General features: G+C 53.1%; 6 protein-coding genes across 6 annotated transcripts; 1 reads left to right on the top strand and 5 right to left on the bottom strand.

Moving 5' to 3' along the window:
- Window positions 1-434: 434 nt before the first annotated feature.
- On the bottom strand, window positions 435-2,894 carry N7459_004130 (Zn(II)2Cys6 transcription factor; the record flags this gene model as incomplete). The annotated part of the gene is made up of 4 exons (XM_056943314.1): window positions 435-479; window positions 532-1,420; window positions 1,476-1,910; window positions 1,960-2,894. The coding sequence occupies 4 exons, from the start codon at window positions 2,892-2,894 to the stop codon at window positions 435-437; spliced, it is 2,304 nt and encodes a 767-aa protein (XP_056800197.1).
- Window positions 2,895-4,602: 1,708 nt separating this feature from the next.
- Window positions 4,603-5,244, bottom strand: N7459_004129 (Zn(II)2Cys6 transcription factor domain-containing protein; the record flags this gene model as incomplete). Its single annotated transcript, XM_056943313.1, has 2 exons — window positions 4,603-4,956; window positions 5,119-5,244. 2 exons carry the CDS (start codon window positions 5,242-5,244, stop codon window positions 4,603-4,605), a joined length of 480 nt encoding a protein of 159 aa, XP_056800196.1.
- A 4,961-nt stretch (window positions 5,245-10,205) lies between these two features.
- N7459_004128 (putative sister chromatid separation protein (Src1)) lies at window positions 10,206-12,558 on the bottom strand (the record flags this gene model as incomplete). The annotated part of the gene is made up of 2 exons (XM_056943312.1): window positions 10,206-10,842; window positions 10,991-12,558. The coding sequence occupies 2 exons, from the start codon at window positions 12,556-12,558 to the stop codon at window positions 10,206-10,208; spliced, it is 2,205 nt and encodes a 734-aa protein (XP_056800195.1).
- A 1,037-nt stretch (window positions 12,559-13,595) lies between these two features.
- acyA (adenylate cyclase acyA) lies at window positions 13,596-20,148 on the bottom strand (the record flags this gene model as incomplete). Its single annotated transcript, XM_056943311.1, has 3 exons — window positions 13,596-13,919; window positions 13,976-19,880; window positions 19,973-20,148. The coding sequence occupies 3 exons, from the start codon at window positions 20,146-20,148 to the stop codon at window positions 13,596-13,598; spliced, it is 6,405 nt and encodes a 2,134-aa protein (XP_056800194.1).
- A 1,527-nt stretch (window positions 20,149-21,675) lies between these two features.
- N7459_004126 (uncharacterized protein) lies at window positions 21,676-22,801 on the bottom strand (the record flags this gene model as incomplete). Its single annotated transcript, XM_056943310.1, has 3 exons — window positions 21,676-21,787; window positions 21,864-22,341; window positions 22,414-22,801. 3 exons carry the CDS (start codon window positions 22,799-22,801, stop codon window positions 21,676-21,678), a joined length of 978 nt encoding a protein of 325 aa, XP_056800193.1.
- Window positions 22,802-24,176: 1,375 nt separating this feature from the next.
- N7459_004125 (SDR family NAD(P)-dependent oxidoreductase) lies at window positions 24,177-24,986 on the top strand (the record flags this gene model as incomplete). Its single annotated transcript, XM_056943309.1, has 1 exon — window positions 24,177-24,986. The coding sequence occupies one exon, from the start codon at window positions 24,177-24,179 to the stop codon at window positions 24,984-24,986; it is 810 nt and encodes a 269-aa protein (XP_056800192.1).
- Between the last annotated feature and the right edge of the window lie 210 nt (window positions 24,987-25,196).

Genomic DNA, 25,196 nt, shown 5'->3' with positions numbered 1-25,196 from the left:
CATGGTCGGCTGCATCGATTTAGATTCGCACCCAGGTATTGAGTGGCGTGCTGTCCTATTTAAATGAAAACGATGTAGTTTATTGAGACTCCTATGAATGAGAGGCATTCAGTCAAAGGTAAACAGTACAAGTTTGTATCTCTGATCTATGCCAATGGCAAGTATCCAACAAAAAGAACGCCCTTAGACGAGTTGAAACGATTATGGACTCACTTGTACGAGTTGCAAATTCAGACAAAGGTCAAGTACTTTTTGGAAGAGACGAGACCATTTATTGGTGATGGCTAGCTCGTAGGCATTTGCGATATTTTGAAAGGATGCAACAAGATATAGTAGATAGTCCGAGAGTTGCTATTATCTATAACACCCCAGCATTTGATTAAATATCATTGTTCTAGCAAATCGTGATTTGAAACAACCCATGAGAATGTTCGTTAGAAATTGAAAGCGGATAGATCGGTAGGGAAATTAGACAGTGCCTAGAAAACCATGAGTCAACCATCAAATACAAGCCAGGGCAGATTTACATACCCATGAATCAAGTTGAGCCCACCAGATAGAGCCCTCGAGGTTCTCGAGAAGCCCCGCATCCTCGACAGGATGAATCGACCCCTCCAAACCAGCCGGTTGTAAAATGCCCGGCATAGACATGAAATCAAAGCCCTGGCTATCCAACGGCACTGTACGGTCTGCCCTGTTCGAAGCGGATTCGCCCTGCAGCAGTGTTCTATCGTACCCTCGGGCAGTAGGCGTCAGACTCAGAACTGATTGACCGTCGGAGCCAATCTGCCGGTGCACTTCCTGGCGAAGTTCTTCGAGGATAATACTGTATCGCCGACTGGGACAGTTCTTGCGAGTTGCCTCGGCAAGATGCTGTTGGCAAGTCTCTGCCAGAGCGAAGAGAGAATGTATTTTGTCGCTGTCAGCAGGACTCCCGGCTGATGGGCTTGGGGCCATGGACTGGCGGTGCTGCTGGATGACATGGATGTAGACCACCAGGATGGCGCAGAAGCAGACATAGTGTGTGAACCAGAATGACTGGGTGAACACTCTTTGCTGCGCCAGGCTGGTTACGAGAGTCATGATATCTTCAGCTGCTTCGATGCATTTTTGCACGTGCGCGCTGACTATTGGGTGTGGATCTTTTGGTCGGCGACTTAGATCGGTGAAGTCGTCGAGGAGGAACGAGCGTGTAACATGAATCATGGCATGGGAATAGGCTAGTTGAAGGACCTGGCTCTGTCGACAAAGTGGTGGAATGAGACTTGAGGGTCGAACGCTGTTGAACAGCGGTGGAACGCTTTCTTTCCACTTTTCTAGTTCTGAAGTGAGGCGGACGGCGGTTTCGAGCGGCGAGTTGTGTGAGAGTGGGTTGATGCTGTAAAGGCGTCGCGAAATCTCGCCCATAATTCGGCCAAGACTTGGAGAGGATTAGCACGTCAGACGCGAATATGGAGATAAGTAACGAAGCTAACCGGTAGTGCAAGACGGATGCAATCATCATGCTGTCTGCAGCTCCTGTCCGCCGTGCCGGATTTTCCTCTAGTAGATCTTCGTCATTCATTTCATCTGGAAATTCCTGGTCGATGTCTTCGTCATGAAGTAGTCGCGGACGGCCAAACATGATGCTGAGGTATTTGTCTAGAGTGTATACACTCCAAAAGATGCGCTTCCGCAACTCCAATTCGAGATACGAGCATCCATTCCTGGACAACTTAGCAGGCCATTTTCGGTGCAGACCGAGGGCCGTTACGACCTGCAAGGCTGTCCCAAATGAATACCAGCATTCATTGGCGCGTGATGATGATAACAAATAAAGACACTGAATGAGCCGAGCCTGGATTGTCTCGAGTCGTGGTGGGCCTGATTCCAGTGAGGACATATACTTGGAGGCCGCATACCAACGCTCGCTACCAATCCTTCAGTATTTCGTTCTTGAATCCTGCGAGAAAGACTCACCTTTGGCTGTGTCCATCCAGCAAACCCTCTGGTTGAAACTCTTTGTACAGTGTACTCACGGCAAATATCATGAGGACAATTGCTGTCCTGGCAACCATGTTGCCTACCGGGAGATTTGATTCTGAGATGTTGCTCTCATAAATCTGCCTGACCCAGTATTCCACATTGCCTCGATGCAGAAAACGATAGGTCACCATAGAAAAGTCGAAGTATATGGCCACCAAGTCCAGTGCCACATCCAAGGTCGGCAGATCGAAGTCCGGCTCTTCTGGTTGAGAATACGGCTTATCACCAAACATGAACACGGCCGTATTCATCGATGACTCATTTCGCAGATCATTCGGAATATACGTCTTCCCATCTTGATGCAACCGACTCCAGACACGATTGATGAAGGACACTCCAGAGGCCGGGCCTAAGTAGTTACCCTCGAAGTCCGTCGAGCCTGGCTCGGGCGAATTCCGCAGCGACACAGCATGGCGCTGTTTGACATGTCTCTGCTGCTTACTGGCTGTTTCTCGCGCAGCCAGGTGAGTCGTACTGTCGTGAGAGTGCGAGCCGTTCGACACACGACCGGCGTCGAAAGATTGACGCCCTGCAGGGTCCCCGGTCGAGGCCGGCGAAGGCAGAGGGACTGGTGGCAAGCCTCTGGAGTAAGCAGCGTTGTATTCGCACGGAAGCGACAGGCGCGTACAGCGCGAGCAGGGCAGTGTGCCAGTGCACCTCGTTTTTTTGATCTTGCACGAGTCACAGGCCCGGGTGATCTTCTGACGGGTGGCGGCGTCCTTATTCGATAACAACGATGGGCCAGACAGCTTCCTCTTGCGCCCGGTAGTACGCACATCCGCAGCGTCAACCGAAGCCTCGTTGCCCCCGAACAATCCAGGCCCGGGGAACCCTTGCGTGGCTGTCCGGACAGCACTAGTAGCGGCCATGTCGCGATCGGCGTTGGGCCAGAGCTTCTCGGCAGCACATGGGGTGTTTCATTTGCTGGTTTTCCGTAGCGGTGTGAGAGAGTACTGAGGCGTGAGAGTGCGCAAGAATCACGGCGGTGGGAGAAGAATCCGGGGAGAAGAAAGTGGAGTGGGATCTCACGTCGGCGAGTCTCCGATCGCGCGCGGGGCCCTCTCTCCACTTCTGTCACTTTGTCCACCCCGGATTCCATTGTCGTATACCGGGATTGGGGTGTTTGAAGCTCGGGACCTGGAAGGACTCGAGGGTTCGTGCGATCCCATGGCATGCAAGCGAGTCATACGTTGATCAAGAACTGCATGAAGAACGAGTTCGTTCGGAAGGATCGGCACTGCAGAAACGAGGTGATGGCGCGCCTGCTAGTTACCGAGGTCAGGTACCACTGCATTCCCCGGTGCAGTCACACCCGACGTACAGAGCGATCACAAGGAAAGGCTTCAAGAGGAGGGTAGATGTAGATTTGAGACTCGGAATCTCTGCAGGAGATGAAACCGGTGTGCGCGAGTTGGCGTGCGCAAAGCCGTGTGAGGGAGGAGGGAAGATTTGCAATCTGAGAAATTTCCAAGGGATTACTGGATTCGTAGTCCACTCCAATAAGCCATACATGATACATTCGTTGGCCCAACCTTGTCTCACCATGCTCTTATTGATCCCAACGCTCAGTATTCCAGTCTTCAATCCCCTATCTTCCCATCTATGAGGATTAAATATACAACGCAGCCGAGGCCCCAATGTCATAAAAGGTCTCGGAGCGAGGCAGATTGCATAGCCTGTTCTCCAGAACTAAGGCGCTATACCACGCAGCCCATGAATGTGAATTGGAATACCAGCGCCAAATCAAACCACCGCATCATTTGAATACCGCAATGCTTCAAACCCCGGTGTATAGTTGGGGGGAAGTGCCCTCGCCCGGAACCTCGAAGAATCGTCCTACAGCTTGTCACTCAGTTCGAATAGCCATGGAGCTCATAGCCGTGTGACTTGCCATGGGCTGATGTTTAGTTCCTGTTGCAGTAATGGAAACCGCGAACCTATCTGGAGACCGCAGTCCGTCCCTGCTAGGGCTTGAGGGGCCCCAGGGCGCAAGCCGCACACCCAAAACTGCCATAGACATACTCCTGTAACCGCTGCAACGTTGGGCATGTTGGGAGATGCTCTTCTCATCAATGCGCAAGAACCCATTGGGTGCGCCGCAGAGAATGGATAGGGTGCCAATGACGTACGAACTAGGGCTGAGCCGAGAAGAAAGAGAAAGGAAAGGTAAAAAAAGAGATGTACAGGCGCCTAAGAGGAGGGTATGCAGAAAGAAGTTCAGCATGAAGGGCTCGAAGTAGTGCATATTCAGTTGAGAAACCCCGTCTGAGTGGGCGATGGGCCTGTTCAGCAGTTTCCCAGATGGCCTGCACAGGGCTCATTCAGAAAGGATTCACCAGAGGGATACAGAAGAACAAGAAAGATAGATGGACAAAAGGTGTGAGCTCAATCAGAAAGAGAAGGCTATTAAAACAACCGGCTAATGACACCCACACTGCAGGATAAACTCTGGCGGCACAGCATCACCCAGTCAAGACATGTGCGAGATGCTGATAAAGACAGAGATGCGAGAAAAATTCGATTCACTCCAGTGGTATGCAACGAGTGCGTCCTCCCCGAGGGCGCGGGACGGGACAACTAGCGATGATCATAAAAATGGCTCATATGCTCGTTCATCATGTTCGGATCCAGGCCGCTATGTGGGTGGGATGCGCCTGGGAGATGTGTATTGGGGGGTTGGCGATTCATCTGGAGGAGAAGGATGCGGATGTCGTCTTGCGATGCCCCGGCGCGGATCGTGTTGATGAGATGTTGCACGGCGCGGTTGTCGCTGCCCCGAAACACCGCGAGCAACTGATCCACAAAATCTCGCAAACTGTTCAGCTCCTCCTGGGTCTTTTTCGCGGACGCCTTGCGGCGCCTGTCGGAGAGTTCGTCGAATACACAATTACGTTGATGGGCTTGACATTCGGTGCAAGGGTCGCCACTACACTAGTTGGGCGTGAAGAAGACATGTCAGATACCGCATTTTATTTCTGGATTTGGTGGGAATGGAATGGAGGAGGTGTCACCGCGGGGGAGGGGCTGAAGAGGGCAAATAGGGAAAGCGATAAGGGAAGACAAAGGGGAGGCAGAGGCTGGAGGATCAAGTACCCGTGTCCGACGCTTCTGACATTCTTTGCAGGCCGTCGAGGCCCGTTTCATCCTGCCATCCTCTGAAAGCCCTCCGCCACCACTGCCGGGTGGTTGGTGACCTCCAAAGTCGCCACCTGGAGGCATGGTCCGAGGAGCAATGGGCCTGAAGGACCGGCCTACGTCGCCCATCGCGCGGGAGTGCCGTGGGGAGCAGGTGGTGGACGAAGATAGGAAAGATGGCGCGCGCGCGAGAGAGAAGGTGAAGGAGAGATTAGGTCAGGACTGCGCTAGGTAGGACTCTATTAGACCAGTCACCATTCAAAATCATGGTAGTCCATCTCTCTCACGAATCATATCAACGGACCCGTCCGACGAAATCTGGCGCGGTTGATTCGTTCACGAGGACGCCCCTCCTTCATGTGGGAATGCACGCCAGGCGCCGCAGCGCAACGAAGTGGAGGGAGGGGGGCGCGTGTGAGGCAGGATGGGGAAACGGGGGTGTGGGAAAGGAGAGAAACATGGAAGCTGCGTAGGTGGCGGGAGTTGGCAAGTGGATCGCTCAAACACTGACATTCCCTCACCCTCCTCACCTCCATGGACCTACCAGAAACAGCCGAGGAGCCACACAGGAGCGAGAGGAAGTTCGTACGAGTGTGGCAGGTAAGAAACGAGAAACGAAAGCATGAAGCAAATGGAAATCCGAATTACTAGTCCAGAGCGGATCCCGTTTAGCCTTTGTCGGACAACTACCGCCAGGAACAGCGATCTGCTCGAGACGATAGCCCCAATCAAGTGTGCCTGTCTGTATTGACGTCTTCATTTCAAGCACACGGGCACCGATTACTGCCCGAAGATCAATCCACTCACGCAATCGCACGTCGTGGGCGGCGGAAAGGAGTGCACACGGTTCTCTCGCCCCGACTGGGAAGCGCTCGACGAAATGGAATGATCCAGGCGAATCTACACACACGGAGCGTCGCAGACACCAGATTGCCGACAACGAAAACCCGCACGGGCTGGACTTGTTATGGTATTCCTTCCCCAGAGCCTCTGCCAGCTCATCAGCTCATCAGGAGGGATCGCCATGCGGATTGGCTGCTGCGTGGAGGGTGGAGCTGCTTTTCATGCGATTTTCATCTGTTCTGGCGCCTGAATCACATCCATCCCACCAGGTACTTCCCTCCTGAAAGAGGTCGTGATGCCGACCATGTTCCCATGCCACCCACCAAACAAAACACGCCGCGACGAGAGCTGCGCATCTGCCAATAATGTGGGTAACGGCCGCTGGCGAAGACAGTGTTGGCCCGGAGATTGTTTCCGGACGCAGTGATAGGACTGCGGCCGTCATTTCAGCGTCACGATTCTGTGTGGACCATCTCGACTGGGACTTTCCATGGAGATTATTGGCTCATCAGGGAGCTGTTGACGGGTTCGTCCCAGGGCAAGCGCCGGTCTTCCCGTTGGGAGGATGCTGCGCCCTCCACGATCCGCGAGTGGCATAGACTGTAGATTGTATAGCCTGTATCGACGGAGGATCGACCTTGTCGCAGATGCATGGAGGTCGTCTCGTGCGATCTGCATTCCAATCCACCAGGTCGCTATCCAAGAGCGCTTCCATGGAGAAGATCGTCTGCGTTGGACTGTACAGGTAGACCCCAGGCGCAAGGCATCGTCGAGTGCGCTGGGCATCTTTGGCCCCTCCGTCGCCACTATCGCGACGTCAGGCTGCAGACAGCCCATCCCCACCAAGCAAAGGTTGACTCCACTGTGGCTTTCCTCCACCGCAGACAGGAATCGCTGTGAGTCGCAACAGTCAATGGCTGAGTGGCATTCTGCCCGCGGTGGACTTGGGGCATTTGGGAGCGTGGGACGCAGTAAACAGGCCAAGCGAAAAGACGGCATTGGGAGGTGAGGTGTGGTTGGCTCGTGTCGCCAACCGCGCGGGCTCTGGTTGGCTGGAATCCAACTCCTCCGTTGTTGACAAATAAAACTGACACATCCCGCACCCACAGCAGCCAAGACGCGTTGGCGAGATTCGCCACCACTGGCGCAATGGGATATTGTACTTCCAGACCGAGACGTGGTCGTGATGCGCCACAACTGATTCCAGATTTGTGCGTTGCCCACGCAGGTGCGCGACCCTGGACGCCCGTGGCTCCCCTGCCTTCTGGCGTGGCCCTCCAGGACAACAAGCTTCGAATTCCCAATAGCTGATTGCTCCCTCGACACCCACTATACAGCATGACAAGCATACATAAGGAGTATACGCAGGGCACAGGGTATAGTGGCGAGTCCAATCGGGCTTCACCTGCTGGTCCATCTAACAATCGAGTGCTGTGTTCAGGCGATACTACCTTCCATCCGGTGTTCAAATGACCTGATCCAATCCAAGCATTCTCAAAAACGAGTCTCGCTTGGATGATGGCGTCCTGATCAGCATCAGGAAGATCATGAATCGAAAACACATCGACGGAATTGCTGACCGGCACCATTCATGAGCCCTTGCGCGCGGTCCACTTCCCCCACTTCTGCTTAAGCCTGTTTTGGATTTGTATAGATGGAGTGGGTGCAATATAGTTGGTCCCTGACTCGCTTGCCGTCTTGGGCCGCGCCATGCCTGACACTTCGGCGCCCGTTTAGCCTAAACGGAAAGACCGCTTCTACCTAGACGACTGGTCCTACCGGAGGCGCCAATGCCCCCCTCATCCTCTGGGATATCACTTCCTGCCGTGGTGATTTTGCTTCTGTCCTGCGAAGAGAGTGCCTCCAGCCATCATTCTCGGGTTTTCGCTCTTTTGGGCCAAATGCAACCCGGCCCAGTTACCGGGGCACGAAGATGCGCTAGCTCGGATCGGCTCTATTATTCCAACGCCGGTGAGGAACTGTCACAATAATGCGCGTGCCTCGTAGCAGACGATCACTGCAGAAGGAGCCAGCTCCCGCACCTGAGCCACGCTGGAGGGCGAGGCCCCGCTGTGCCGTTCGAGAAACGTCCAGAGCACAATGAGGATCCAGTGCCGCCCCTTCGATCCTGCCACGGGTGGGCTCGGGGGCGTTTCTTGATCTTTGTAGAGGGCTGTCATATCACTGTGTCAATATATCTGACATGGTAGTCATTGGTCGTCACCGCTCGGACGTGCATGCACCGCTGATCCTGTTTCAATTGCAGACACCCGAGCTTCACAGGCACCACACAGCCACTGTCGAGACGAGGTTCCTTCTTTGATCCCACTAGACCGCTCCTGAGCACTACTTAGACAATTATGACCAAGCGAGACAGGGAGAGAGCGGGGCACTATTTCCCCCACCACGACGCACCCCTCTGTATCCACTTCTCTCCGGTCCCGGAACAGGTTAGAGGTTGTCGCCATGAAGAGGATAAGCAAGGAGCGGCCAAATGAATTGCGGTCTACGGAGTACTTCCGCTGCATTAGAAGGAGAGACACGAGGCGCCAAAGTAGACAGCCGGATCGGCAACACGCTTCATCACATATCTGCGCCCCGAACGCCCCAAACCTCGACTCGACGCCCTTTTCGACCTCGAGAATGCCGGAGTCATCGATAATTTGCTCAGTAGGTCCGATATAAGCGGGATGCAGCCACAGTTTCACCATCCGTCCACATTGTATCGAGCCGTGATTGGACCGAATAGCCTTAAGGTGTCGTTAAGATGTTCGCTTCAAGTATCGCGCGTCTGCACTATCCTGCACTGCACGTCTTTACATCGACGGCGGTATGCAGCATCCTAGAAAAGGCTGAAGAAACTCTACAGGGATTCTTTGAGCTTAGTATATGTATGTGCTAATTGGTTCGATGTCGAACCCTCTCACGATCTCTACCGTGGGAGTGATCGATAATCATCCGTCCAACTAGCCCGATAGAAGCGAGATGCAGCTATAGTTTCTCTATTCCCACATTTCCTCGAGCGGTGATTGGACCAAATAGCCCTTCGGCATCGTTAAGATGTTCGCTTTAGGTATCGTGTGCTTATACCGGCCTACACGTATATACCTATGTATATCAACAATTGTATGCAGTATCCTTGAAAAAAGCCGAAGGCCTACAGGAGCGGTGCTCTTAGTACAGTATGCGTTCTAAACACCTGGGTATTCCAATCCGTAGTACCTTCCAGCACGAACCGTGTCCACACAAAGCTCCCCACACCCGCTAATGTGCAACCCTGACAATTCCTGCATCAACATGTGCTTAACATATCCTAGCATTTATTGTAGACGGTAATCCGAGCACCCGCGCCACACTTGCGGTACCCGACGCCATACCACTACTGTGGACTAGGAAAGAATTCTTTTAACGTTGAGCCCAAGAAAAGTCGGGTATTTCTTCGTTTTCCGCTGCCCCCGCAATATCTTACCAGCCTTTCCAACCTGGGTATCGCTGCATATGCACACGGAACCACGTACCCAGGCAAAGATCAACTAGTTCTACACCGATTTCCGCCCCGGTAGGTCCAGACAAACCGGCGATGCATTTCCGGACACCTCTATTGGCTGCTGGATGCGTTGCTGGGAGATCTAAGCACAGAATGATGTATTCGTGCATTGGTGCGCGGAAATATACTCCTGAAGGCAGCCATAGGCTGTCAAGGCTCTAACTAAGGCCCCACGGTTAGTTTTTCAAGGTTGGCCACGATGGTCGTACGTCGTGTAGAAGCACGCGCATGTGTACCTAAGGACGCGAGGACTATGTCAGACACCACGACGATCGTCAGCCATGATCGTCGGGTGCGTTGGCACGGGAGAAAGGCTCTAAGGGATCGATTGACAGGCCTGTCTAGTTGATATGCAGCTAGCTTTGCCATGCACTGATACTTGCATAGATCTATCACAAGGGACTATAGTGAACAAAAATGCATGTGTCGAGGGGGTATTGAACATTCGAATGATACTAAAATAGACAGGAAGACAGAAGAATATGTACTTGGGAAGAGAGGAAAGAAAGACATAATGCACCAATAGGGAAAAGGAAGGGCCATGTCTCATGTATTACATAAGGAACCAAGCGAGACTATGGGAACCGGGAATCCTGACATGCAGGGCTGCCCAATTCCTTCCGCAAAAAAAAAAAAAAAAAAAGCGGGACCGATATCAGTAGATGGGACGACCCTCGTCCCAGCGACGAGACTGCCTCGTCGGACTCGCAGCCGATTCATCCTTGATGTCGGCAGACATGTGATCCGCGTCGGTATGAGCAGATGGAGAAGAGAGAGATAGGCGACCGCTCTCGCGACGGGCACTGCCGTCGAACTCGCTGCGGTTGCCGCTGCCGACACTTCCAATGCCGCCGATCCACTCCCAGACACGGGCGACGTCGCCGCTGCGGCCTTCACGAACTGCCGCGCGGACATTGGCATTCTCTTCGACAACGCGACGGACACGGCGCCAGAGTTCTTCGCGCCGTTTGCCGCGCAGCTCGAAACGAAGCACATCATCACGCAGCTGGCCGATGGGAATGTAGGGCTCTCTAGCGCCACCGCGGGCGTACAGTGCAGCTTGCGTGGCGAGACGGTCAAGAGTCGTGGCAACCAACTCGGGAACGCGAGCGATATCAGAGCGGCGAGCGAGAACGCGAGCACGGGCATAAGCGATGACCCCGATGCTCAGCACTAGAAGTGAAAGAGGGAGTCGATACGCGAGGAGAGCGAGTCGAACGTATCGGCGGGCGGCGCATGTGAAGGGGAGGCGTGCTGTTGATGTTGAAGTGAGGACGAGGATGGCGGAAGGTCTGTGATAGCGATGGCGCCTCTGTTAGTTCCGGTACACCATGTCAGAACCAAGATCCTTAGAAAAGAGATGCTGCCGGGGATGTGGAAACCCGGAACGATAACGTAGTAAAGGGGACATAGAAATGTCCAACTGGAAGGGTATCTTACTGTTTGGTGTTGCTCACGACTTCGTCCTTGTCGACAACCTCACCGATGGCGCCCTTCCAGAGATCGTCGAATTCACTGTCACTGAGACCCCTGCGACGTTTCTTTGCAACTTCCTCCTTGAGCTCCGGCTCAGTAATATCAGGGGTTCCGGCATCCTTGCCATCTTCCTTGAGCTGGCCACATTCCCACTTGGCCCGGCGGTCACGCAGTTCCTCAACAGCCTTATCAGCAACAGCCTTGACGCGGCGCGCCTTCTCGCTGTCAGGCTCACACGTAGGTGGCAGTGGGACCAGGCCACCAATCGAGAGAGGATGGGACTTGAGAATGAAGTCGTGCTCGCAGCGCGCCTCAAAATCAGGGTAGCAGAATGCATGTGGCGGGCATGGCTCACATCGAGGCTCCAGAACATTGGCCCATTCCGGCACGTTGGTCTCAGCTAATGACCAGGTGGGCTTCCCAAGGCCACAATAACCGATCTCGATCTTTTCCTTCCGCCACCAGGCAGCAAATCCACCAAGGACAGAGAGAATCACTAGCCAAGAAGCAATGATGCTTATCGACCCTTGTTTCCGAGGGCGTTTTGATACCCGAGGGACATGTCCATATTGTTCGCTTTCCAGCGCGAGCTGTTCCTCCGGTGTAAACTCCTCACCGGCACTCAAGTCACTCTCCGCATCTTCTGATTCTTCCTCTTCATACTCAGGTTCTTCCATGGGAGGTTTTAGCCGGGAGGCAAAGTCAAACGAATCTCTAGCAGGAGCTCTGATACCATCCTCCTGCTTGATAGTAGTAGGGGTGGCCGATTTGCGTGAGCGCAATCCACTCTTCAAGACTGGACTTTCAGTAGACAACCGCGAGCCACTCTTGCGCTTTCCATCGTGGCTAGATGTCCTGCTCTGCATGATCTCGGAAGGACTGCCGCTTTGAAACGGGTTGTCATCCGTGAAAACACTATCATCCCTAGGCTCTGTCTTCACAGATGGTGTGTATTCCTCAGTCTCAGTCGAAGGCAGGACCTCACTGCGCCGTAGCTTCCGAGCCGTGGACTTCCGCGGCGAGGCCCCAACAGCGGCGACGGGAGTCGCGATCATATCGTCACCAGTTTCCGTGTCCGAAGCGCGCGGGTGCTTTCCCACTGACCGTGCAGTGCTCCGACGCTTAGATGCGGTGGCAGGCGTAGCCGGAGCGACGACCTCGTCGGTGTCCACGGTCGATGCGCGCGCGCTACGCCGCGACGCACCGCGTCTTGTGCCTGTTGCGGATGCCACAGTCGATGGTGTTGGTGGCGGAGGCATGGATTCGCGATCATCCCTGTCACTAGCGGCGACTGAGGTCGCCCGACTACCCATGTCGGTAATACCCTCACTTGTCCTTCTGACCCGCTCCCGATCACGTAGGAGCTTCCTCGCTTGTGGGAGCACCTCATCTTCTAGGATGCGGATGAGCTGGGCCTTCTTCGCAGAGGCAGGGTACGGCACATCGTGATTGACAAGGATAGAGCGCAGACGAGGAACAGTGAGAGAGTTCAGGTCGAAATCCGCTTGAAGGTAGTCTAGTTCGTCCGCCATCATGAACGCGGCGACGAGGGCGCGACGAGTTTGCGTGGGAGTGGTGTTCAAGGTTGTCAGCATACGCTGACCGGGTTGGTCGCGTAGATTCTGCAGGGAGACGCAAGGATGGGGACTGGCAGACCGATGCGTCTAGCTGGGTTCTCAACTTGCGCCGAAAAAGACCACCGATCGTTCCTTTTTGGGAAACGCTGGAAGGGGAGAGAAAAAAACGAGGATGTTTGTCAATTAAACCGGAGTCGGTTGGTTGGATTCGTAGCCAGGGCAACAGGCGGAGTGGGGCAGAGAACGCGATGCTGCTCCAGCGAGGCAAGATGCGATGACATCAACACCGTGATGGGCTTTCTTTCCAGAGAGCTTGCAAAGACACGCTGGTCTGTGGGAAGGGTAACAAGAGGAGAAAACAAGATGAGTTGCACGATGACGCACCAAACAAACAACAGCGGCACCACGTGACATACATAACAAAGCGGACAGTAATCAACTCATAGAAGCATGGGTGGACTCATCCATGGATTGCTTTGGCCTTTGCAGCTCATCAGAGCCCTTAAAATTTGTGATCTGGCTATACCTGTAGCTTAACGCAGGATAATACCAGATGCCAAACAGAAGATATGTAGAGAGAGACCTATGCGTGGTCAAATGAGTACATAGACTAAATATAGCGATGTATACCTACATAGGTAGGTACGTACCCACTGGCCCCAGCTAGGCAAGGCAACGGAATATTTCTAGAAAAGGAAAGGTTTGTTCAATATATATCAAATTCAGAGTACCAGCCAGATACACAGAAAAGGGCCCCAAGGTACAGAATACACCAAGGAAAGCACAACCAACAGCAGCAAAAAAAAGTGATATCCACCATGGCACCCTGCCCTAATGCTCCACGAAGAACCCGAAGACGCCGACCCATTCGACGCCGTTCACAGGTCATGAGATGACACCAACAGGAAGCAAACAGAAGCGAAATTATACCAAAACAGGCGTGATTATAAGTACTTAGGTGTGTGAGGTATGTGGTTGTGTAGTATACCAGATCAATGGTTATTGGTTCGCTGAACATCGAAAGAGCGGAGCGTGTCCGCTGACTGGGAGAGGTGGAGGAAGGAAGAGGAGGCGGAGGTGTTGTGGCTTTCTGTGCTGTTGGTCTCGTGCATGGGGAGACCGCCATACTGAGCTGGCGGTATGCCAGCAATGTCCGCAGTTCCGACGGCCATCTGCTCTTTCAGTGCTCGGTATTCAGCAAGTTGGGTCTGTAGTTGCTGCATGACTTCACCGATGGGCACGGCGTGGTCTTCGAGCCGATCACCTGGTTTGAAGGGACGCATCATATGTCGCACGGAGAGGGTGTTAACCGTGGCCTGAGGGTGAGTTAGTAATGTCATAGGAGCACAAGTGAGTATCATCCAAGTCTTACCTCGATCCGCGTGACTTGCTGATCAACCAAGCTGATCACGGTCGAGTCATTGAGCTCACCACCATGATTCTTGACCATGTTGAACAATGCGACATTGGGCTCTCTCAGCCGAGGCTCAGCGGCATTCTCCAGAGCGCCACACAGCCGCTCCAAACGTAAAGTGACTTCCCAGAGACGCCATATCAGGTCAGTCTTTAGTTCGAGCTCTGAGTCCGGCTTCACCTTGGCTGGGCCACCTCGCTCCTGAGCCTCTTCGAGTGCCGTCAATCGGCCGGCAAGAGAGTGTGGGTACACGAGGTAGAGAGGCTCAGGATTTTCAAGCCCCTTCAGCTTTCGCTCGCCCTGGTCTTTGATCACGAATCCCTGACTGTTCAACTGGTTGAGCTCCCGCCTAATGTTGTGGCCAAGACTGTCGACGCGCGCATTGCTGCTGCCAGTGGAACTCGTTGATGCAGAGCGTTCTGCATCAGCAAAGACCTCCAGGTTGCGCTGAATATCAGTCATAAAATCGGACGAGACAAAGATCTGTCCACCATCCGCAACAGCAGAGACCCGAGAGGCTCGGTTCACCATGGGACCAAAGTAATCCATACGGTTAGTGACGGGGTCTTTCTCGCAGACAGGTTCACCCCAGTGACCACCCATACGAACAGACAACCCACGAAGGATCACGTTGTTATCCACATCGTAGACGACTTGACATTGAGGTTGCTCGAGGATCTCCGTAGGCCACTCAGCCTCGAGGAGCTGATTCTGGCAATTGAAACACCAAAGAAGGGCAGAGGTCGTTGTAGCGAATGCAACCATGAAGGCGTCACCTTCTGTTTTGACCTCATATCCACCGATGATTCCAAGCTGACGACGAAGAATGTCATTATGGATCGAAATGGCTGAACGCATGGCATCAGGGCATGACTCCCATAATCCCGTTGACCGCTTGATATCTGTGAAGATGATTGCCAATTCACCGATGGGAGCATCGACGTAGTCGAACCGGGCGAGACGGGAATCTCCTGGGATATCACGCGGCTTCTTGCGAAGCTTGGTAGTCGGAATAATCTGCTCCTCAGGGAATGCTGACGGACCCAGGGAGAGGCTAGGCCGAGGCCACTTCTTCTGCCGTTTCTGAAGCTCGGTGACGCCAAGAATCATAACCATCAACTTATTAGTGGCACCGAAGGAGATGGCCAGATCGCGGAGCTTTTGAGCTGCAAACATCAAGTCTGGGTATGCTGCTCTGGTGATATCCACGACTAACTCAGGAGTGACATAATCCCAAAGTTCACGCGATGCCAAGATGATCATCTCATCTTGCTCGGTCAAAGTGGTGTGCATGGTGGATGGAGCAGCAATGACAGCTGGCATCATGGGGAAATGACCGAAGCACCTCGAAACAGTGAGGACATCGTTGAGCTTGCCATTGCGGCTCACAAAGCCACCTGCCTCTCGAATACGGTGGCGCTCACTAGCCTCGGCAGGGTCATGGGTCTGAGTCAGGTATCGCAAAGACCCATCCGATTTCACCAAGATCGCTTGAGCGTCGCCCACATTGGCAGCATACAAGTCCATATTGTTCAAATATAGAACAGTTGCCACGCCACCAGATTGAATATCATCCTGGTTCAGTTGTTTCGTAGCGGACGGTTTGCGTTGATATTGTCGAAGCTCGCGATCATCGATCGACCGGTAGGCCGAGCCGGCCATGTTCTTGTTCAATGCCAAGAACGCCCGTCTAAGCGCATCAAGAGGCGTTTCTGTTTGGTTTTGATCACGCTGGAGCTTCTTAAGCTCATGAGAGAAAGTAGGAGTGAAGTGTTCATGAAGGTACTTGGCGACGCGAGACCCGCCGCTCGAGTTCGTCTGACCATCGAACATGCCGACCAAAGTCTCAACATTATCTGGTTTAAGACGAGGAACAATCATATCAATAATAGACAGATGCTCGGTCCTGCCAAGCGTATCTGCCATGCCGTAGGCGAGTGAGCCAGCGAGGGATGCTGATGTCCGCACACGGCGATCTTCTGTTTCTTCTGGGATAGTAGGAATTGTGAGAGTGACATCCATAAGACCCAGGACTCGGAGATGAGTAAGAGAGGTGAAATCAGTCAGGTCGGCGCCGTTCGTTCCTGGTGAGCCCAGTGATGCAATGTTGGGCTTTATCTCCAAACGCTTGTTGCCCGAAAAATTGAGATATTTGAGGCTTCGGTTCCAGTTCCAATTCCAGTCATAAGGCCAGTTGGAAACGTTGTATTTCAATCCATTGCTGCCCACATCAAGGATGGAAAGTTTGCTGACCTTGCATAGCTCTGCCGGGAGAACTTGGAATCGGTTTGCATTAATGTGCAGGACCTTGAGATTGCTTCCCTCTTCCAGGTCGTCGGATGGGAGGGAAGTCAACTCATTGCCAGACAAGTAGAGTTCGGAGATCCAGGGCCACCGTTTGAGAACACCCTGAGGGAGCTCGGTCAGCTCGTTGTACGAGAGATTGACAATGCGCAGTTCCGGAAGACGGGCAAGTTCTCGAAAGATGTCGTCATCCAGGCGATTATCCGCGAGGTAAAGGTTTCGCAGAGAACCAGCAAATGTTAAGGTGGTTCCATGTTGCGAGAAATTCGAGTCTTTTCGAGACGAGGAACTTGCCTCCGTGTTTGCAGATCGCGAGGCAGTCGAGACCTTCCTCCCACCTTGCTGCCCAATCGATGGAGTAACAGATGGATTTCGGTAGGAGCCACTCGGCGATGAACCAGAATGGATGGCTCCACCGGATGCATGGCTAGGCCGGCGTTCATTAAGGGGTCCCAGCTCCTCATAGCTGGGATTGCCGACAGTGGCAGGGGTTGTGGCGGGAGTAGTCGTTGGTTCGCCAGGGACAAGAGGCAGTGGCGCACCGTGTTTGGGGAAAGTGGTTAGGAGGTTCGTTGAAACGTTCAAGGTTTCTAGCTTAAAACAGTGCCAGATCTCTTCTGGGAGAGATTTGAGGTTGCACTCTCGCAAATTCAACTCCCTCAGCTCCAAAAGACACCCAATGGTTGGGGGTAGAGATCCTAAAGGATTTTTGATGATGCTGAAATGTTCCAATCGACGCAACTTGCCGATCTGCGCTGAAATTGACGACAGATGGTTCTTATCGAGAATGAGCTTGGTCACGTTCGGTAGATTTTCAAACATGGCATCGCGGAACCCGGAGAGTTTGGAAGAGGCAAGGTTGAGAGAGGTCAGAGTCGGCATGGGGCTGTCGATATCGAACTGGGTCAGAGGACAATGATCCAGGTAGAGACTGCGTAGTTTGGGGAATGTCCCGCGGAATCGAGAAATCAGATTGTGACCGAAGAACAGTTGTTCCAGGCGCGGCAACCTCGAAAGACTATCGATATTGGTAACGGCATTAAATCGACCGTCAATCTCTTTAAGATTGATGAGACTCCGGAAATCGATGGGTCCGCTGAGGTTGTTGTTCGTCATCCAAAGACGCTCGAGGGTGGTCAATTGGCCGATGTCGGGAAGGTCTTCAATGCTATTGAAGCTGATATCCAAATCGACCAGACTTCTCAGCTTGCAGAGGAACTTTGGGAAGACCTTGAAGCCGTTTGAGGAGATATTGAGTGATCTGAGATAGTTGAAATCCCCAAAGTAGCTCGGAAGATGCGTTAGTCGGTTGTTGGCCATTTTGATACTCACCAGGCCAGTAAGTCTGTTGAGTTCTGCGTGGTCCAGCTGCTCCAGGAAGTTGTTCGACACGTCCAGGTAGGTCAGCCGGCTGGCTAAGCCAAAACTAGTGGGCAGATGCAAAGCCTCGTTGCCAATGAACTTGATTTCTCGTAGATTGATGCAGCTTTGGATAAAATCCTTTGGCACATCTAACGAGAGATTCCGCGATAAATTCAAGGAGATGATTTCTGACGACTTTTTGTACAAGGTAATCGGGATAGTCACCAGGCTTCGACCTTGAAGATCGACATGACTAAATTTCTGCATCTTGTTGAAGCCAGGGTCAGCTTCCAGGCTAGTGTAGCCACTCAATTTGGTCGGCAGAAAGATGAATCGACAGAGGTAGCTGTGGTCTTCACGGCCGATATCTTCTATCCGATCCTTCTCCGTGTAGCCAACTTGCTCTAGAAGGTGCTTCTGCATCGCGATTGGACACTCCTTGTGGTCCAGTTGCCGAGACAAATCATTCTTCCGTAGAACAATTTCATAATTGTTGAGGTGGTCCTGCAAGAAGGACTTCCGACCCAGCATATAGAGTACGTCAGCGACAGTGGCATCCAAGCCAGCCGAGAGGGTGGCAAAGGTCGAATCGATACGGAACACGCGAATGAAGTATGATACTCCATCACGATCACGAGGTCCACTCAAAGGCTGTGGAGTTTCCGAGGGTTCCAGAAGATGGTCGATATGCTTCTTGACTTGCCAACTGTCAGGCGCGTGCCAACCATCAGGGGCGATTTCTGAATGTGGATCGGGCCTGCCGAGGTCTTCGTGCGGCGTCGTCGTGCCGTCAACACGATTCAAACGGCCTGGGGAAGAGGTGCGAACGATCCCGTGCAAATCCTTAAGGTCGGTGTCAAGCTTGAAGACGTGTTTCCCCTCTTCACCTTGCGCTGCCGAACGGTCCCTGGGGGCATGAAGGTCTCCGGCCAGACTGAATCCCCTGCGAGGGAGAGGGACAAACTTGCCCTTCGCAATACCCAGGCCCTTTCCGGACTCCTTCTTGCCGGAATCTGCCGACTCAGTCCCTTCGATGCTGCCCTGTCTGCGTCGACCGGGCGAATAGTCGCGTTTGGACTTCTCATGCGGCCTGTGTGACCCTGGCCTGAGGTGTCGACCGATCCTACCGAAAATCCCTTGTTTACTCGGCAGGCCACCTGGAGAAGGTTGACCTGGTTCACGGAAGATGGCACTTTGGACACTGGGTGTCGGGCTTGTCGAACGCCCACCAAGGGTGGTGGATGAGTTCGTCGCTGTAGATGAGTTGAGATAATTATCATTAAAGGGTTTCATTCCGACTGCGAAGTCATCGCGCCCTCCAGAAGGACGATGGTACCCAGCAAGATCGCCCGCAATGCTGGGCTTTTCCTCTTTACTTCGCGAATGGCGATGGCCATTACCTGCCCGTCGACTCGAGTCCCGGTGTGTTGTGCGCGAAACACCCCGAGACGGGAGGCGCTGGCCATCAGGGCCGATGGGTACCTGTCGCACGGGAGCCTCTCCATATTGTGGAATATCGTTGAAGCTCTGATAAACCCAAGGTGTGATATCACTCGAAGGCAAAGGGGTTTTTGTTCTTGGCCGTGTGGGTCGCTGCGATGCATCTGATCCATCCGAGTTCGCCCTCTCTCGAGCCTTCAACTGGTCAATAGGGCCTCGTCTGCTAGGTGGGTTCGACTGAGAGTCGTCAAGTTCATCTTGGACATGGTATTCGTCGCCGGACAATCCTTTGCTTTTTTTCTTCCACGGTTTATGGCTGGAGCTTGATTTCGACCCTTGACTGCTGGTCATGCTGGCAGCGGACGGTCTTCGGTAGTACCCATTGTGATCTAAATCTGCTGGTTCACTGGTTATTGTGTGACCGGTCATGGGACGAAATGTGGCCGAGGCAGGTGAGGCTTCGTGTTCAGAGTAGTCGTTGAAAAAAGTACCTGGTCCTTCCGTCCCGGCGGTTGTAACCCACGGAGCTATCGACTCGAGGTCATCTTGGCCAGCGTGAGGGGGGTTGATGGGCGGCGGTCGCGGACTCGAGGAGTATGAGTGGGAGGGGTCATCCGTGGCACCGAGAACAGCCAGTGCTTTGCGATGGTTGCTGAAGCCGGATCCTTTACGTTCTTCGGTTGGGGAGATATCGGGGGAGCTCCATGACCACATGGACGCTCCCCAGTCGATCTTTGGAGGTTCTGAGTACTCGGGACTGGAGGTTCGTTAGCATCCCGTAGCTGAAAATCTTCGCCCCCGCGTACGGTGCATCGCTGCACGAACGTTCTCTGGAGGAGGGGAGCTTACTTATCCATTCTCAAGGTGCCCGGGAAAGCGTCGACATTGCGACTGTTGGGAGATGGCCTCTTCGGGTCCCGACGCGAGCCTTCATTATTCCGCACCGTGTCTTGCGAGACCCAACTGTTCCCAGAGCTCCCGGAGCCCTGTCGCCCATCGGGTTGCTGGTGCTCCCGCACGGGCATGACGGGTCCCAGACTCGGCCGAGTCTCTCCGCAGAGAACCTACTCAAGTCGTGGCCAGCTGGGGTTCCGAGTCGAGCGGACGTTGGAGCAGATCACCATCAATAGACGTGAGAAGGATCGGATGCGCCGGGGAATAGGGGAGCTGCGACGATCGGCGTCAGTTGTCGCAGTTGCGGATGCTGGCGCCACAGTGCGGAGCTCGGACCCGGGGAGGAAAGGCGGGAGGTGCGCGGGCGCAGACTGAGCCAGCGGCGATGGTCCTCAGAGACGGAGTATGGAATTCGGGTTTTTCACGGCGTGGCCGAACTGCTCGATGGGCGGGGCGTCGGGATGCTGATCCTGGAACAGGGCGCGTGTGGAAGCTGCAAGACGGGTGGCGGGCGGGCGGGCGCAAGTGTCGGGCGCGAGAGTTTCTGCGGGATATTTCTAGAGCATGGTCTGGCCAGGGCGCGATCGTGACGTTGCTAAGGGCTAGCGAGGTGCATGCTGACGAGGGCTGCGAACGATTGACGTGTAGCACGCAGGTTCCAGGACGAGCTGGGGTGGGGGAGGGATGGGCGTTGACGGTGGATGGTGAATAATGGATGCTCGACGATGGACGATGGATGATGAACGTTCCTCGGGAGCTGCGGATCGGATCGGAAGGACGAGTATACCGGAGGAGGGATCGATGAGAGTGGAGAGGGTGCGAAAGGGACGAAGAAGCTGAGAAGCTGAGTAGCCGGAGGACAAAAAGAAGTTGAGGATGAGGCTCTTACGCTAGCTTCAGTGGGAAGGTCATTGGGTCTGGACGAGGGGGTCTTCCTCTGTGACGGAGTCTCCCCGGTTCATCCTTTTCATTGATGCAGAGGATCAAAGAACCTCCTTCTGCTAATCGCCATTTACCAATTGTCACGCCGGGTCCCTATACATCCATGGCTATCTATCTGGGGCATGGTCCGTGATGCTGTCCGTGCTTGACAGGGTGGTGGAGCTGCGGGAAGCCTTTGTATCATGACTTGGGGATTTTGGATGGTCGACGATCAACGATCGATATTTCCTGGTCTCCGCTAGGAAGTGTGGTATTTTTCTATCATTGAAGCCATTCGGATGCTTCAAAATGACTCCGGTCGCTGGATATCGCAGAACCGTTGTATGTCTAACAGAAGTAGACCGAGTCAGTCCTCCTGCAACTACAGAGGTCTCAAGGATTCTTTGTGGTAGGTATGAAAAGGGAAACTGCTCCACGCCATTTTCAACGCTCCTCTATCATGTGTAGCTAGCGAGGTCTGATTACCTGGGTATTTGAAGAATGTATAACCGATGTAGGGCGTCGAATACTCGGAGAGTGCCAATATACCTGCCACAAAAAGAATTCTTGGAACACTTGTAGCTTACGCCCAATTCATCAAAAATTAGCAGCATGTCATTCCAGCTTCATGAAGAACTTCTAGCCGTAGGGAGTAATTCGCCCTTGCAAACCCACGACTATCCGAAAACCTGACATGTCGAGACCTCCAGTCGGTGAATTTCCCCAGCATATCCGCATTAGGCAAGAGTCTCGATCTCCGGGTTGACATTAATGGCATCACCCACAATCTCCCACCAAAGCTTCTCCATGTACTGCTTTCCGGCTGGTTGGGATAAAAACGGAGCGCCGCTGGAACGCGTCAACCTTGGAACATGGAATCGCTGACGCAACTTCCCGAGCGAGGCCCGAGGAGACAAAAACATACCTATTGACGTGGCCATCCTGCAGAAACTTGCCATGGCTATCTTTCCCAGCAACAACTGCGGCATGGATCGATAGGCGGCCGCCCTCACAGAGCGTTCGTCCTTTGATTCTGTAGAGGACATAAATCAGGGGCTTAATCCAGCACGGTAAGTTATGGTTCAAGTTGGTAGCGACAATCCCCGGGCAGACACTGTTCACGATGATCTCGGACGGAGATACCATAGTTGAAAGTTGGTACACAAAGGCGTTGAGCACTAGCTTGCTGTCCTGGTAGCGTGCCAGACCCCGAAACTTGCTCCTGTCGTCGTAATGTTCCAAGACGCTTTCTTTCATCGCAATCGGAATCTTCTCCAGGGTGTGCCGTGTGTGACTGTATGAGCTCATGAATGTGACTCGAGAAGGTGAACCTCGCCTGGCTGCCGTCGCTTTGAGTAAAGGAAGGAGACTGAGCACGACGAGGAAATGTGTGTAACAATTGACTTGAATCCGGTAAGAGACATTCAGACGAAAGCCAGCAACATCACCTCAGAGGGAAAGTTCGTTATATTTACCTTGCATAACCCGTTCATGACCGCTTTTGCTCGTCTCGTAGTGCATGAGGTTAGTACCGCCATTGCACAGGAGAATGTCCAGGTCTGGTACTTGTTCCTTGATTCTGCGAGTAAAATGGAGCCCAGATTCGTAGTCATCCAGATCCAGATCGAAGAACTCGAGCTGCGCGTGTGGATTGCGGGATTTGACCTCGGGATCGGCGCGAAGGGACGCAAGAGCAGCGTTGCCTTTGGATTCGGAGCGAGTAGTGATGATCACCCGCGATGCATTCAAGATCAAGGACTGGCGGGCAAACTCCCATCCGAGTCCCGAGTTGCCCCCTGTGACCACGACGGTCTTGCCAGAAAGGTTGATCTCGTCCGAGGTAGGTGGTACTGCCTTACCCATGAGGGACGATTTCAGAAACCGGTCAAGTACAGGACGGGATTGAAGAACAAAGGCCTTGAGCCCCAAAGACAAAGAAGAAATGATTCAATCATGAGAAGGAGAGGCTGACAGGGCGAAATGGTGCGCGTGTGAGAGAACCATCTCGGAGACTGATCTAAACGAGCCATGCACTCACCAGGGATTGTACCCCCGCGAGATAAAATGTCCACCACTGAGAGTTTTCGGAGCAAAAGGAGAATAGGATTCTGTCATATTGTTATCCAGTCCAGTAGACTTCCCAAGATTAGGTGTCAAAAAGCAAAGCAAATGAAGAGTTGGCAGGGGAATTCCGATCCTACTTATAGAGCGCAAGGCTGTAGGGATGTACCTCGGTAGCTCTTGGTCAGTCGCAATCACAATTTGGCCTGACTGAACCCTTTTATGCACCAACAGACTATTATATAACAGAAAGGAGCTCATCACGAGTGATCCTTTCATAATTACAACGTATGCCGTGCGACACGTGGGATCGGACGCTGGAAGTTGAGCGGGGGTTTTATAGCACTTCTCCAACCCATCCGCATTGAATCATCGATTTGCAAACCAACCAATAGATCAAGACGATCCACGTTGCTATTCCTATTATTCCTAATTAAAACACGGCCGCAGATACCGGATTGTTGTCTGGCCGAGAGACATCGCCCACGCTGCGGATCAAATCTACGCCGACCTGATTGAAATGGAATGGACCATCCGGGTTGAGTGTCCTAGAATCTTCAATATACGGTCCCGGGCACACTGGAAGAGTTCAAGAATACAGACACGACAATAAACATCCCGTTTCGCGAAGGACTGCAGGGTGGATTTGCCGATATTAGATGTAGCGCCAATGACAATAGCCAGCAAGGTCGAAACTCAGATTTCTCTCACCAAATCCTGTCCGGATTGGCGAGAAGAAAAGGCCGATAGCGCATAGTCATCCCAATTGCCTGTTACAGTACCCGGATACTGTAGCATTAGGAAAAGCCAGTGATTGTGTGATCAAGGCATTCAACATGAGAGTTGAAGGAATATGAGCGTTTACGAATAGGCGGACAGAGAGTGGAGTGACGATACAACAGAAGAAAGTTGTCTCGGCCATCTCGAGACCGACTAAACCCGACATCCAATGGCGAGACATTTCCCTGAAGACCATGACAAAGCTGGTATATCCTCCAGACGATATCTCCGGGCCTATCCCCGACAGGCTGAGAACATGACTCGCGGACCAGTCACCAAAGCATGGATAACGTATAAATATCGTCCATGTCGAACATTGCTGCTAAATAACAACCAATTCTCATTCCAGCATTTGAAGTATCATACTTCAAGTCACCTCTCTAGACCACAACTGAAGATGCCTGCCAATAAATTCGACAAGCTGCGGAACAGCCGAGTCCTTCTCCTAGGAGGCACATCGGGCATTGGCTTCGCAACCGCCGAGGCATCTATCGAAGCAGGTGCTATTGTTATCATTTCTGGCTCGAACCCTGATCGCCTGAATGGGGCTTTGTCTAAGCTGAGAGCTTCCTATCCAGAGGCTTCGGCGGCGAACAAAATCCATGGATATACCTGCGATGTTTCACAGGCCTCGACCCTTGAAGGAAATCTGAAAGGGCTGTTGGAATTCGCTACCGACAGCAACAACAACAAGATCGACCACATTGTCTACACTGCCGGCACTGTCCCACACCTGCCTAGTTTGTCTGAGTACGAAACTTCCGAGACCAAGACATCTGAGTTGATTGTCCGCCATGACACGCCACTGATGCTAGGCAAGCTAGCGCCCGCGCACATGAACCCAGGCCCACGCTCTAGCATCACCTTGACGAGCGCATCAACCGCTGCCAAACCCGTCCCTGGTCGGGGGATGCTCAGCGCGCTAATGGCATCTACCGAGGGCATTGCGAGGGGTCTTGCGGTTGATCTAGCGCCGATCCGAGTGAACGTTGTGGCTGTGGGAACAATTGACACCGAGCTCCTGACATCACTTATGGGCCCAGACCCCGAGGTCCGAGCTAAGTACTATGAGATCTTCAGAAAGGGAACCCTACTCGACACGGTCGGAGCAGCAGAGGACGTGGCGGAGGCGTATGTGTACTTGATGAAAGATGCATATATCACTGGCGATGTCATTCACACCAGTGGAGGGAGATTGCTCAAGTGAAAGTCGGATATGCTAGTCTTGCAGAGGTGGAAGACGGCGACTAAGGCTTCTGGGCAATGGTTAGATAGTTAGCAACAATCGAGGCAGGGTGAGGGAGGCAGCCCAAATCAGAACTTCATTTGAAACACTCGAAACGACATGATTTGCACGATTCATGCCCGATCGGACTCTTTTCCAGAACATCGAAGTCGGGGATGACGAAGTGAAGAT

This window comes from Penicillium hispanicum, assembly GCF_028827665.1.
Source record: "Penicillium hispanicum strain IBT 35686 chromosome Unknown utg000004l_segment0_segment0, whole genome shotgun sequence".
Classification (NCBI taxonomy): domain Eukaryota; kingdom Fungi; phylum Ascomycota; class Eurotiomycetes; order Eurotiales; family Aspergillaceae; genus Penicillium; species Penicillium hispanicum.
Note: the sequence above shows the minus strand (reverse complement) of the source record. Positions and strands in the feature narration are given on the sequence as shown.